At 39.8% G+C, this 13,184-nt stretch overlaps 2 protein-coding genes across 16 annotated transcripts in view; one reads left to right on the top strand and one right to left on the bottom strand.

Moving 5' to 3' along the window:
• SLC9C1 (solute carrier family 9 member C1) overlaps positions 1-13,184 on the bottom strand; it is a 111,215-nt gene that overhangs the window by 66,647 nt on the left and 31,384 nt on the right. For both annotated transcript variants that reach the window (XM_081542250.1, XM_081542260.1), the window contains exons 8-10: positions 8,025-8,124; positions 3,800-3,943; positions 1,636-1,810 (exon numbers count right to left, since the gene is read on the bottom strand). In XM_081542250.1, coding sequence (XP_081398376.1) covers positions 1,636-1,810; positions 3,800-3,943; positions 8,025-8,124 — 419 coding nt within the window. The remainder of the gene's footprint in view (positions 1-1,635; positions 1,811-3,799; positions 3,944-8,024; positions 8,125-13,184) is intronic.
• Positions 6,481-13,184, top strand: part of LOC145526502 (OX-2 membrane glycoprotein-like) — an 88,635-nt gene continuing 81,931 nt past the window's right edge. For 7 of the 14 annotated variants that reach the window (XM_081542284.1, XM_081542295.1, XM_081542327.1 and 4 more), the window contains exons 1-2: positions 6,481-6,660; positions 7,033-7,113. The gene's annotated coding sequence lies outside the window, so the exon portion shown is untranslated. Of the gene's footprint in view, positions 6,661-7,032; positions 7,114-10,082; positions 13,045-13,184 lie in introns of those variants that run through there. The other 7 variants (XM_081542311.1, XM_081542306.1, XM_081542270.1 and 4 more) reach the window with 4 other exon arrangements.

Below are 13,184 nucleotides of genomic sequence, written 5' to 3'. Positions count from 1 at the left end.
ACCATTGGTATTATTACTGACTGCTTTGGAAGGAGGAAACAGACACATGGCAGGGGGTGGGGGATCGGAATTAAATAACTTGTGGATGACCACACAATAAATAGCAATTAAACATTTCAGAACCCAGATCGAAGTGCAATGTTCATCATTACATTGGTCAGGACATATAATGGTGACACTGATTTTGATTATCCAGACAAAGTGGAAATTAGTTGAAAGAGAGGTGTGAATGTGTTAATTGCACAATGGTGTCTGACTCTTCGCGACCCCATGAATTGGGGCCTGCCAGGCTCATCCATCCATGGGATTTTCCAGGCAAGAATACTGGAGTGGGTTGCCATTCCCTTCTCCAGGGGATCTTCCTGACCCAGGGGTAGAACCCGAGTCTCCTGCATTGCAGGTGGACTCTTTACCATCTGAGCCACTGCTGCTGCTTCTGCTAAGTCGCTTCAGTCGTGTCCGACTCTGTGCGACCCCATAGACGGCAGCCCACCAGGCTCCGCCGTCCCTAGGATTCTCCAGGCAAGAATACTGGAGTGGGTTGCCATTTCCTTCTCCAGTGCATGAAAAGGAAAAGTGAAAGTGAAGTCGCTCAGTCGTGTCCGACTCTTAGCGACCCCATGGACTGTAGCCTACCAGGCTCCTCCATCCATGGGATTTTCCAAGCAAGAGTACTGGAGTGGGGTGCCATTGCTTTCTCCGATCTGAGCCACTAGGGAAGACTAAAAAGAAAGAGGAGATCATGTAATATTAGATATTTTGGTTTTTAAAGCAGTCTTTGAATATTTAGTTTTGTTAAATGCTTGATTATTATTTACTTAGATACATAATAATAACCTTGACATGGTTCCCTTTACTCTTAGAATTTATGTTAAAAAAACCCCTCACAATGGAAGTGTTAGATGTGTTGTGATGTCTACATAGAATATTTCTTAAAGAGTTCCTTGAAATTATCTTATTTTGAGATGTGGTAGAGGGATAGTCCTACACTTTATGTTCTATTGGGCAGAGTTTGGGGGTTCTATCTCTAAAACTTCTGGAAGAAAACAAGAGAATACCTTTGCAGCCTTGGAATAGACAAAAGGTTTTAAAACAAAAAATAGTAATAAATGGAGTTCTCAACTTTAAAAATGTTTGCTTATCGAAAGATAACTTTCGAAATGGATAAGGAAGGGTCACAAACTGAGAGGAAGAAGAGATAACTTCCCTTGATAATTAAAATGTTTTTGTTTCTAGCATTACTAAATGTAGTTTCATTAAGTTACAGAAGGCAATACAGCCATTCATAAATAGGTTTCTGCTCTTAAGTAGGTATTAGGAGTAAACAAAAAAAGAAACATTTGTTGAGTGCATACTCTGTATCAGGTACTATTTTAAGTGATTTAGAAGTTTTAATTCCTTTAACTTTCACAAAAACCTATTTTGTAGGAGTGTGGTGAAAGAGTTTAAGGATCTCTAAGCTAGAATGAGGAAGAGGAAAGCTGTCAGTTGTTTTTCCCCTTTAGTTTCCCCATCATAGCTAAATCAATCCCACAGTCCAAGCGGGGTTAAGCAATCTACTACAGAAGCATATTTTTAGTACACAGAAACAGTTTTCATAAAATATTCAAATAGAAAAACTACATCTTTCTTTACTTGAGATTTCTCCCTCTCAGATCCAAGAGAGTTTTCAAAGTAGGCAAACAGAAGAGCCAAGTTTATATTAGGAGTCCCTTTCATTTCACTCCAGACCATTATGAATGCCCAGCGCCAGCTGAAACCATGACCAAGTCGAGACAAAAGAGGGCTCAGTAATAGAAAGACCAGAAGTCTAAAAGGCAAAACAGATTTTAAAAAGTTATTTTTGTCATAGAAATTTCTTTCCATCTAGTTCTATACTACTCCAATCCATTCCCTGTAAAATTGCCAGCTCTCAGAAGAATGAGCCATCTTTCACACACCCTTGGCATTGCACCAAAGGAAGGCAGAAGCGCATCCCATGCAGAAACATGCCAAGGGAATGGGATTATTCTTTTTCTTTCTTTCTGTTAGCTAAGCTATAGAATAATCCCACATCACCCTTCAGTGGTGCTTCTTCAGGAAGAGAAGAAAGTGCTAGAAATTTTTATAGATCTACTCTACTCTGGATCCCAGAAACAAATAAAAACAAATTTAATAAATAGGAGAGAAAACAATGTTCTCTCTTTTTCCTTGTATATTTTAATCATACTGAATTTGCCCAGTATCAGTTAATTCATTTCTATTTCTTCTTTCAGTCACAGATAATTCTTATATTTTACACTAATTGTATCTGATAATTTGGGACTAATTTCCCTTTACTTGGCACTGGCTGACTTAATGTTGTTATTTAGTCCCTAAGTCGTGTTGTACTCTTTTGCAGCTCCATGGACTGTAGCCAGCCAGGCTCCTCTGTCCATGGGATTTCCCAGGCAAGAATACTGGAGTGGGTTGCCATTTCCTTCTCCAGGGGATCTTCCTGACCCAGGGATCAAGCTTACATCTCCTGCATTGGCAGGCAGATTCTTTACCACTGAGCAACCAGGGAAGCCCTACTTAATGTTGAGTCCCAGCTAATTTTCCTAGAATGCTAACAATTTGGGTGATAGAATTGTTATAGTGGTTTTCCTCTTCTATATCATCTCCTTTTCAGTTACATAAGCAGACTGCTTTCTGAAAGCCTTTTAACATTGGAAAAGGGGCTATAAAACTTATTTAGGCAAAAATGACGTTTACAAGGAGGACGTCCTTATGATTTTCATTTTTATTTATTTATTTAGACATGAGATAATTTTATTTTTATCTTTTATGAATCAAAGCTAGAAAAATGGTACCTTGATCTTCAACACTTTATCTTAGTGAAAAGTAACAACACAGCAGAATGCTAGAATCATGAGAACACTGAACAGAGTAGATAAATGATATGAGACAACAGTGAATAATCATTTAAGAGGAAAGAAAGACTATTTTTCTTTATAAATTTTTATTGGAGTATAGTTGATTTACAATGCTGTTACCTTTAGGTACACAGCAAAGTGAATCAGTTATACATATACAAATATCACCCTGTTTTTGATTCTCTCCCATATAGGCCATTATAGAGCACTGAGTAGAGTTCCCTGTGCTATACAGTAGGTCTTTATTAATTATCTATTTTATATCTGCTGGTGGTGGTTTAGTCACTAAGTCCTGTCCCACTCTTGCGACCCCAGGACTGTAGCCCACCAGACTCCTCTGTACATGGAGTTTCCCAGGCAAGAATACTGGAGTTGGTTGCCATTTCTTTCTCTAGGGGATCTTCCCAACCCAGGAATCGAACCCATGCCTCCTTCATTGCAGGCAGTGTGTATATATCAATCTTGGTCTTCCAATTTGTCCCACTCTGATTTTTAAAAAGCTATTTCCTACTATACTTTATTAATACAAATTATCTGTCATAAAATATTAAGCAAATAAAACAAGTTAACATTTTAATTTATAATAGATGTCTAACTTCATGAAACCTCATAGAATAAAAAACAATATAAAACTCTGGAGGAAGTATGTGAAATATTAGTAGTGTTCGCCTCTAGGTAGTAAAGATTATGAGAGTTTTTTTCTTTTTTTCAAAAACTTTACAACATGCTTGCATTGTTTTAAAATGCAGTTAAAAATTGACAACACTAAGTTTTAATTTGCTGATGATTCCTCGGAAAATTTGAGTGAATTCTTCATTCCAGAATGAAACATTTCTGTCATTTAAAGAACATCTTCGGTCTTAGTCAATGTCACATAAATAGAAAAATTCAAATGACTTTCTTACCTTAACGTAATAAGTGTTAAGTAGATATTTAATGAATAATATATATCGGAAAATGATATATATAAATATGTATGTGCAGGAATTAGAAGTCCAGTGAAAGTAAACACCATAAGGAAAGCAACAAATGATAGACAATTCCAGAATCTGCATTTTTAGAAAAAAATTAAATATAGTTGATACAGTTAGTTAAGCTAACAAAGTCAATGCAAGGCTTATCTATGTGAGGCATTGTGCTAGGCATTATGAAGAAAATAAAGATGAATAAGACATTCACCATCACTCAAGGAGTTTGTAATTTAACTGGGGAGAAAGGAGCACTAAGATAAGTAAACAAATACTTCTAAAGCAATTTTAACCAGTTTGCACTGAATATAAATTAGTGTCTCTTTTTGGGGTTGACTTTGAAAGACATGTTAAGTTGTAGCTATGCTATTTGACAAAACTCATTCAGGTACTATGGTTCAAGTAGCTAGAAAATACTATAGTTCAAGTAACTAGTCCTTGTACCATTAGGAAGAGCTAAAATTGTTTATTTTAAAAGGAAATACTGAACTCCTAGTCTGATTTACATAGTGACAGAATTAAGCCTTTGCCCAAAATCTAGCTAGCATTTAGAGAATGTGAATGAATCTTTTATTCACATGAATGCCCTTTGTAGATTCTTTGTGATTTCTGAGTCTGTGCTTATTCAAGTACCCCAGAGCCTAGGAAAACGGCATCATTCCCAAAACCCATGTTCTCAACAGTTGCAGGCAAAACAGTTTGAAAAAGCACACTCAGACACCATTATTTGTCATTTTGGGTGTTGCTGCTGCTGCTGCTAAGTCGCTTCAGTTGTGTCCGACTCTGTGCGACCCCATAGACGGCAGCCCACCAGGCTCCCCCGACCCTGGGATTCTCCAGGCAAGAACACTGGAGTGGGTTGCCATTTCCTTCTCCAATGCGTGAAAGTGAAAAGTGAAAGTAAAGTCTCTCAGTCGTGTCCAACTCCCAGTGACCCCACGGACTGCAGCCTACCAGGCTCCTCCATCCATGGGATTTTCCAGGCAAGAGTACTGGAGTGAGGTGCCATTGCCTTCTTCGTGTTGGGATCATAGCTATTTAAAACTTACTTCTTGTTATCTCTTTGTATATTTTCTGTCTTTAATTTGACATTATATGTATAGCAAAATAAATTGAAAAGCTTAAAAGGGCACATGAATATTATTTCATGAGAGGAAAAAGAGCTTGGTTTTACCCATATGCTGCCAGACTCTGTCCCTGAAAAACAAATACCTAGGTATTATCAGAGAAAATTTCATTATGAAACACTGAGGAGGAAAAAAACTCAGTCTCATGAATTAGCACAAAGTGTAATCAAATCAATTAAGCAACAAATATTGAGGAGTTATTAAGACTCTTTCATATGTAGTAGAAATAGGAGAAATTGGATGAGGAGGAAACCAGATTCTCAAAGGAATCAGTGCCCATTATATTCAGAGTATATATGAGCTGAATAACCAAGCTCCAAAACCATCTAATAGACCTGTGCATGTACACATGTGTGTGCATGTGTGCAATCAGTCAGGCACACAGTAAAAAAGCTTCTGGATTTTTTAAAAAGTCTCTTTTGTTTATTTGGTGATCATGAATTGTCCTAACAAATCTAGATCTTTTGTAGGAGCAAAGGGTTGCAACACTGTCTGTATTTAAGTATTATCTAGGAAGAGTTTTTTAAAATCAGACAGCCCATGCTTAACCCTCATAGATTTTGATATTATGGATCTAAGCATATGTGTCATTTTTATATCTTAATGTTGCATAGCCCCTAGCCTAGAGGAATGAGAAGACCTTATGGCCTGGACTTTTAGGAACATCAGTTTGCCAGGAATAGATTATACAAGTTGACAAGGAAATATCTCTTATTTGGGGAATTTCTTTCTAAAAAGGTGATGCATGAATAGAAGCATGAAAGAAGTAAGGCAGCCACTTGTGCTAATATGTAAAGAAGCACATTTCAAGAGCAGAAGCACAAGGACACAAAGTCAAACAGGGACCCTCTTTGGCATGTATGAGGAATAGCCAAGTGTGGTTAGAGCAGAGTGGGCGAGGGTGAGAGTGGCAGAAATGAATTACCGTAGTAACAAGGGGACAAATAGATCACCTGCTTGCCATGAAAACAACTTGGTTTGTAGCCAAATGAGATGAGAAGTTATTAGATGATTTTAAACACAAGAAGTGATCTGGATAAGGAGGGAGTGAAGTGGATGATGGTCAGAAAATAGCATAGGATCAATGCATTGTCTTCTCAGTGTGACTATATAATTGTTAGAATTGGAGTCCTAGGAGGGTAAACTGAAAAGATGGGAGACAGTGTAGACCACTGTAGGGTTTAGTAGGATTTACCATTATTATCTTAGATTTCTATTCTCTTGGACAGTAGGAGCTGGTACATGTTCTATTTTAAATATTGTAATTGTTGAAATTGAAATTATGAAGTGATTATTTGTATGAGCATAAAGTGGGTGGCTGCAGCAGAGTGGGAGATATGATCACAGGAGGATACGAAGTCCTGGAATTGAAAGGTGAGGGAATAGAAGCATTTACTGAGTGAATATTGACTGACATCACAAAGAATGGTGACTGACATTGTGATGTTGGAATGTCACAGTGAGAGGGGGCCAAAATAATCACATAATGGAGAGTGTGATTCAGGGTTCTAGAGATAACTACAACCAAGAAGGTGCCAGGTGGTATAATCTGATAGCATGAGCTTCAAAATTGGCCGCTTTGGAATAAGAAGAAGGAAAATAGAATAGAAATGACTAAGGTACAGAAAGATCACCCACCTCAACTCTAGGCTTGTAGTACCAGGGATGCAGGTGAGAAAGACACTATAACCTTTGAGGAACACTAGGGAAATCATCTCTTCAGGGGAGACCCAGTTTTCCGTTAGAGCAAGAATGAAGGGAGCCTTCAGAATCACTCCCCATAGATATAAATACATGCATAACATGTTTAATTCTTCCTACAGTGGTGGCCCAACTAATACTTCCTAGCTGCTAATACAGCTGGCTTCCATTATAATTGACATGAAATTTTAGTGACATGCTCTCAAAGCATGTAATCTGTATTTTTAACCTCTGATTTCTGAACTCATTTCATCTTTCTCAGTGTTCTCCCAAATGTCAAAAAAAATCGCTGATTAAGTTCAGGGCCTCTGTTAACACATATGTTGCTATTGTGTCATTTAGGCCAAGTTCCCATCCCATATATTGAAACATTTCAGAAAGTATCTTTCTTCAAGACTAACACAGACTCCACTGACCCCTCAGGTAGGTGCCCTCGAGCAAGGCACAATTTTTACTTTTCTATTTTCTTTTTTAATGCTGCCAATTGTATTTAAATGCCCTGGCTTACTTTTTTAATTGACTTTGCATGGCCTCTCTTCACTGTCCTTAAAATATTGGTCTTTCATTCTAGATGCATTGCCATACTGATCCATATTGGATCCTGAGGCAAAAGGAACTATTAGTAATATTGATCTTTAAAAATGTTGTATTTTCACCATGGATTTTTTGCATTAATTTCAGTTTTAAAATATTGCATTAAAATATATATCTTGATTGGAGAAGGCAATGGCACCCCACTCCAGAGCCTTGCCTGGACAGAGGAGCCTGGTGGGCTGCAGTCCATGGGGTCGGACATAACTGAGTGACTTCACTTTCACTTTTCACTTTCATGCATTGGAGAAAGAAATGGCAACCCACTCCAGTGTTCTTGCCTGGAGAATCCCAGGGATGGGGGGAGCCCGGTGGGCTGCAGCCTGTGGGGTAGCACAGAGTCGGACACGACTGAAGCGACTTAGCAGCAGCAGCATGTATCTTGATTACTGAGTCTTTTGGCATCCTCTTAGATTTTGTGCCTGAGATGAGGGACTCACTTCCCTTGTTTTAAACCTGGCCCTGTCTAGGGGATCAGACTGAACACTACTGAGTAATATGGTCAGGGACGTAAGGGAATTGGAAGTGAAATACAGTCAATGTGAACTCAAGGTAAGGTTACAAATTTTACCTGAAGTTAGAGGTTTAGAGAACATAAGCAATAGAGTTTTTAAAAGGGGGGTTTTATTTTCAGTTGGCTAGTTTCTAAGTCAGTATCTTATTTTGGCCATGTAGATGTAGTTACTATTATAATATTATAACTTCAATGTATGAAACAAAGTAAAAGTATGCTAGTCACTTACTCAAGAAGAAGTGCTTCAACTCCTGGTTTAAAACTTGTAGAATTTAAAAAAAGTCCCATAATGACAAGAGTAAATATTCCAGACATGTCAGTTAGCTCACCTATTTTTTTAAGGAAATAAATAAGAAGTATTAATTTAACATCAAGAGTGGTACCAATACTCCCAGAGACGAAAACTTCCTGATATCTGATAGTAGGGACTTCATAGAGAGGCCATCCCACTTGGTTTCCACTGAATAATGTCACAAATTATCACCACCACTCACTGTCCTTCCTCCTCAGATTCATATTCAGTGTGCGGACAAGTCTGTACTGGACATCTTTGCACTGCTTTGGTTTCTGATCATTGGCAACAATGTGGAACTCACAAATCTTTTCACGTACCCCAGTGAGGCTAGAGCACTCTCCATAAGTCTGATTTTTTCAGAGCAGCTCTGGATGAATTAAGTGGAAGTAAGCTGATGAGCTGTCATGGACTAGCCTACTTCACATACTTCTTCTTGGGATACAGTAGGAAATAGAAATAGTTTGATTTTGTGACAAGGCTAAGAGAGTGGAGCCAAGAGAAACCTAATACAGATCTGTTTCCCAGTTTAATTATGGTTTGGTACACTTACTGTCTGAGATGGAAAAGTGTAAAAAACTGTGGAAATTCTTAAATATCGTCAACTTTCATGTACTAGAGGGAAAAACAATTTTGGAAGTAGCTTATGAAAGTGACATATTATCACTGTGAAAAGTTCAAATAATGTAGTACAGTATATAGAGATTATATTTTTTTAGAAAACGGTGGTAGTTAAGTTGCTAAGTCATGTCCGACTCTTGAAACCCCATGGACTGCAGCCCGCCAGGCTCCTCTGTCCATGGGATTCTCCAGGCAAGAATACTGGAATGGGTTGCCATTTCCTTCCCTGGGGGATCTTCCTGACCCAGAAATTCTTTCCAAGATTCTTCTCAACCCAGGAATTCTTCCCAGGATTCTTCCCGACCCAGGATTCTTCCTGACCCAGGAATCTTCCCAACCCAGGAATCAAATCAGGGTCTTCTGCATTGCAGGCAGATTAGAAAAAGGGAACACCCATAACTCCACTGCCAAGAATTCAGGTAAAATTTTAAAGAAAATTTTGATTGAAATTTCTATTGAGGAGAGGGCTATATTTGCCTAGAAGAAGTCATTTTGATAAGCTATTTGAAAGTACAGTATGGGACCCAAAAGGCAACTCCAAGCATTAAAGGCTGCTTGCTGAATTTCTATACAGGATACAAGTGGCAAAAATTAAGCAGGAAATATAGAAAAGTGAGGAGATAATGGTAGCTGTCAGATCTCAGAATTGTGACCTGCACAATGTAATTTTCTCTGTGAGCTCCCCTTGTTCTCACCTTCACTAAGGTTCACCAAGAAACAGAAACTGTTGTATATTTAGGAGGAGGCAGCAGAGATTATGAGGGAGAAAACTCCAGAAACTTTCAGAAAGTTTGAGGCGATATCTTTAGGTTGGATTTTTCTTGTGGCTCAGTTAGCAAAGAATCTGCCTGCAACGTGGGAGACCTGAGTTTGATCCCTGGGTTGGGAAGATCCCCTAGAGAAGGGAATGGCTATCCATTCCAATACTCTGGCCTGGAGAATTCCATGGACTGTATAGTCCACGGGGTTGCAAAGAGTCAGACACAACTGAGTGTGTCTATTGGAAGCTTAAGATAACTGGATCAAGATTTTAGGAGTGGAATACCCAGTGAACACACAGAAGCTCATATCCAGCATCAGTTCAGTTCAGTCGCTCAGTCGTGTCCGACTCTCTGCGACCCCATGAATCGCAGCATGCCAGGCCTCTCTGTCCATCACCAACTCCCGGAGTCTACCCAAACCCATGTTCATCGAGTCGGTGATGCCATCCAACCATCTCATCCTCTGTCATCCCCTTCTCCTCCTGCCCCCAATCCTACCCAGCATCAGGGTCTTTTCCAATGAGTCAGCCCTTCGCATGAGGTGCCCAAAGTATTGGAGCTTCAGCTTCAACATCAGACCTTCCAATGAACACCCAGGATTGATCTCTTTTAGGATGGACTGATTGGATCTCCTTGCAGTCCAAGGGACTCTCAAGAGTCTTCTCCAACACCACAGTTCAAAAGCATCAATTCGGCGGCGCTCAGCTTTCTTCACCGTCCAACTCTCACATCCATACATGACCACTGGAAAAACCATAGTCTTGACTAGACGGACTTTTGTTGGCAAAGTAATGTCTCTGCTTTTAAACATGCTATCTAGGTTGGCCATAACCTTCTTTCCAAGGAATAAGCTTTTTTTTAATTTCATGGCTGCAGTCACCATCAGCAGTGATTCTGGAGCCCAAAAAAGTAAAGTCTGACACTGTTTCCACTGTTTCCCCATCTATTTCCCATGGAGTGATGGGACCAGATGCCATGATCTTAGTTTTCTGAACGTTGAGTTTTAAGCCAACTTTTTCACTCTCCTCCTTCACCTTCATCAAGAGGCTCTTTAGTCCTTCTTCACTTTCTGCCATAAGGGTGGTGTCATCCGCATATCTGAGGTTATTGATATTTCTCCCAGCAATCTTGATTCCAGCTTGTGTTTCTTCCAGCCCAGCATTTCTCATGATGTACTCTGCATATAAGTTAAATAAGCAGGGTGACAATATACAGCCTTGGCGTACTCCTTTTCCTATTTGGAACCAGTCTGTTGTTCCATGTCCAGTTCTAACTGTTGCTTCCTGACCTGCATACAGGTTTCTCAAGAGACAGGTCAGATGGTCTGGTATTCCCATCTCTTTCAGAATTTTCCGGTTTATTGTGATCCACACAGTCAAAGGCTTTGGCATAGTCAATAAAGCAGAAATAGATGTTTTTCTGGAACTCTCTTGCTTTTTCGATGATCCAGCGGATATTGGCAATTTGATCTCTGGTTTCTCTGCCTTTTCTAAAACCAGCTTGAACATCTGGAAGTTCACGGTTCACGTATTGCTGAAGCCTGGCTTGGAGAATTTTGAGCATTACTTTACTAGCATGTGAGATGAGTGCAATTGTGCGGTAGTTTGAGCATTCTTTGGCATTGCCTTTCTTTGGGATTGGAACAAAAACTGACCTTTTCCAGTCCTGTGGCCACTGCTGAGTTTTCCAAATTTGCTGACATATTGAGTGCAGCACTTTCACAGCATCACCTTTGAGGATTTGAAATAGCTCAACTGGAATTCCATCACCTCCACTAGCTTTGTTCGTAGTGATGCTTTCTAAGGCCCACTTGACTTCACATTCCAGGATGTCTGGCTCTAGGTGAGTGATCACACCATCGTGATTATCTGGGTCGTGAAGATCTCTTTTGTACAGTTCTTCTGTGTATTCTTGCCACCTCTTCTTAATATCTTCTGCTTCTTTTAGGTCAATACCATTTCTGTCCTTTATCGAGCGTATCTTTGCATGAAATGTTCCTTTGGTATCTCTAATTTTCTTGAAGAGGTCTCTAGTCTTTCCCAATCTGTTGTTTTCCTCTATTTGTTTGCACTGATCGCTGAGGAAGGCTTTCTTATCTCTCCTTGCTATTCTTTGGAACTCTGCATTCAGATGAGAATATCTTTCCTTTTCTCCTTTGCTTTCCGCTTCTCTTCTCTTCCCAGCTATGTGTAAGGCCTCCTCAGACAGCCATTTTGCTTTTTTGCATTTCTTTTCCATGGGGATGGTCTTGATCCCTGTCTCCTGTACAATGTCACGAACCTCTGTCCATAGTTCATCAGGCACTCTGTCTATCAGGTCTAGTCCCTTAAATCTATTTGTCACTTCCACTGTATACTCATAAGGGATTTGATCTAGGTCATACCTGAATGGTCTAGTGGTTTTCCCTACTTTCTTCAATTTAAGCCTGAATTTGGCAATAAGCAGTTCATGATCTGAGCCACAGTCTGCTCCCGGTCTTGTTTTCGCTGACTGTATAGAGCTTCTCCATCTTTGGCTGCAAAGAATATAATCAATCTGATTTCGGTGTTGACCATCTGGTGATGTCCACGTGTAGAGTCTTCTCTTGTGTTGTTGGAATAGGGTGTTTGCTATTACCAGTGCGTTCTTGTGGCAAAACTCTATTAGCCTTTGCCCTGCTTCATTCTGTACTCCAAGGCCAAACTTGCCTGTTACGCCAGGTGTTTCTTGACTTCCTACTTTTGTATTCCAGTCCCCTATAATGAAAAGGACATCTTTTTTGGGTGTTAGTTCTAGAAGGTCTTGTAGGTCTTCATAGAATCGTTCAACTTCAGCTTCCTCGGCGTTACTGGTCGGGGCGTAGACTTGGATTACCGTGATATTGAATGGTTTGCCTTGGAAACGAACAGAGATCATTCTGTCGTTTTTGAGACTGCATCCAAGTACTGCATTTTGGACTCTTTTGTTGACTATGATGGCTACTCCATTTCTTCTAAGGGATTCTTGCCCACAGTAGTAGATATAATGGTCATCTGAGTTAAATTCACCCATTCCAGTCCATCTTAGTTCGCTGATTCCTAGAATGTCAACGTTCACTCTTGCCATCACCTGTTTGACCACTTCCAGTTTGCCTTGATTCATGGACCTAACATTCCAGGTTCCTATGCAATATTGCTCTTTACAGCATCGGATTTTGCGTCTATCACCAGTCACATCCTCAGTTGGGTATCGTTTTTGCTTTGGCTCCATCCCATCATTCTTTCTGGAGTTATTTCTCCACTGATCTCCATTAGCATATCCAGCACACATATACATAAAGTCACACATTAAGAAAATCTACAGAGGGATTATCCCTGAAGAAGGAAGTGGTAACCCCCTCCAGTATTCTTGCCTGGGAAATTCCATGGACAGAAGAGCCTGGTGAGCCCCATTGCATGGGGTCCCAAAGAGTCAGACACGACTGAACTACTGAACCTGCAACCAAAGAGGGATTGTAGAGCAACACTGTTCTGTAATGGGCTAATTTTTTTCTCTTAATGTTTAGCAGACATTGCTCTAGGTAACAGTTACAAATTAAAATTTTGTTTAATATTAAAGAATATTGTGTATATGCCACTTTCATGGGCTTCTCTGGTAGCTCAGCTGGTAAAAAATCTGCCTGCAATGCAGGAGACCCAGGTGTGATCCCTGGGTAGGCAAGTTCCCCTGGAGAAGGGATAGGCTACCCACTCCAGTA

The sequence above is a fragment of the Giraffa tippelskirchi genome, chromosome 2 (genome assembly GCF_054371585.1).
Source record: "Giraffa tippelskirchi isolate mGirTip1 chromosome 2, T2T-mGirTip1v1.2.pri, whole genome shotgun sequence".
NCBI lineage: Eukaryota > Metazoa > Chordata > Mammalia > Artiodactyla > Giraffidae > Giraffa > Giraffa tippelskirchi.
This window is presented reverse-complemented; position numbering and strand designations above follow the sequence as displayed.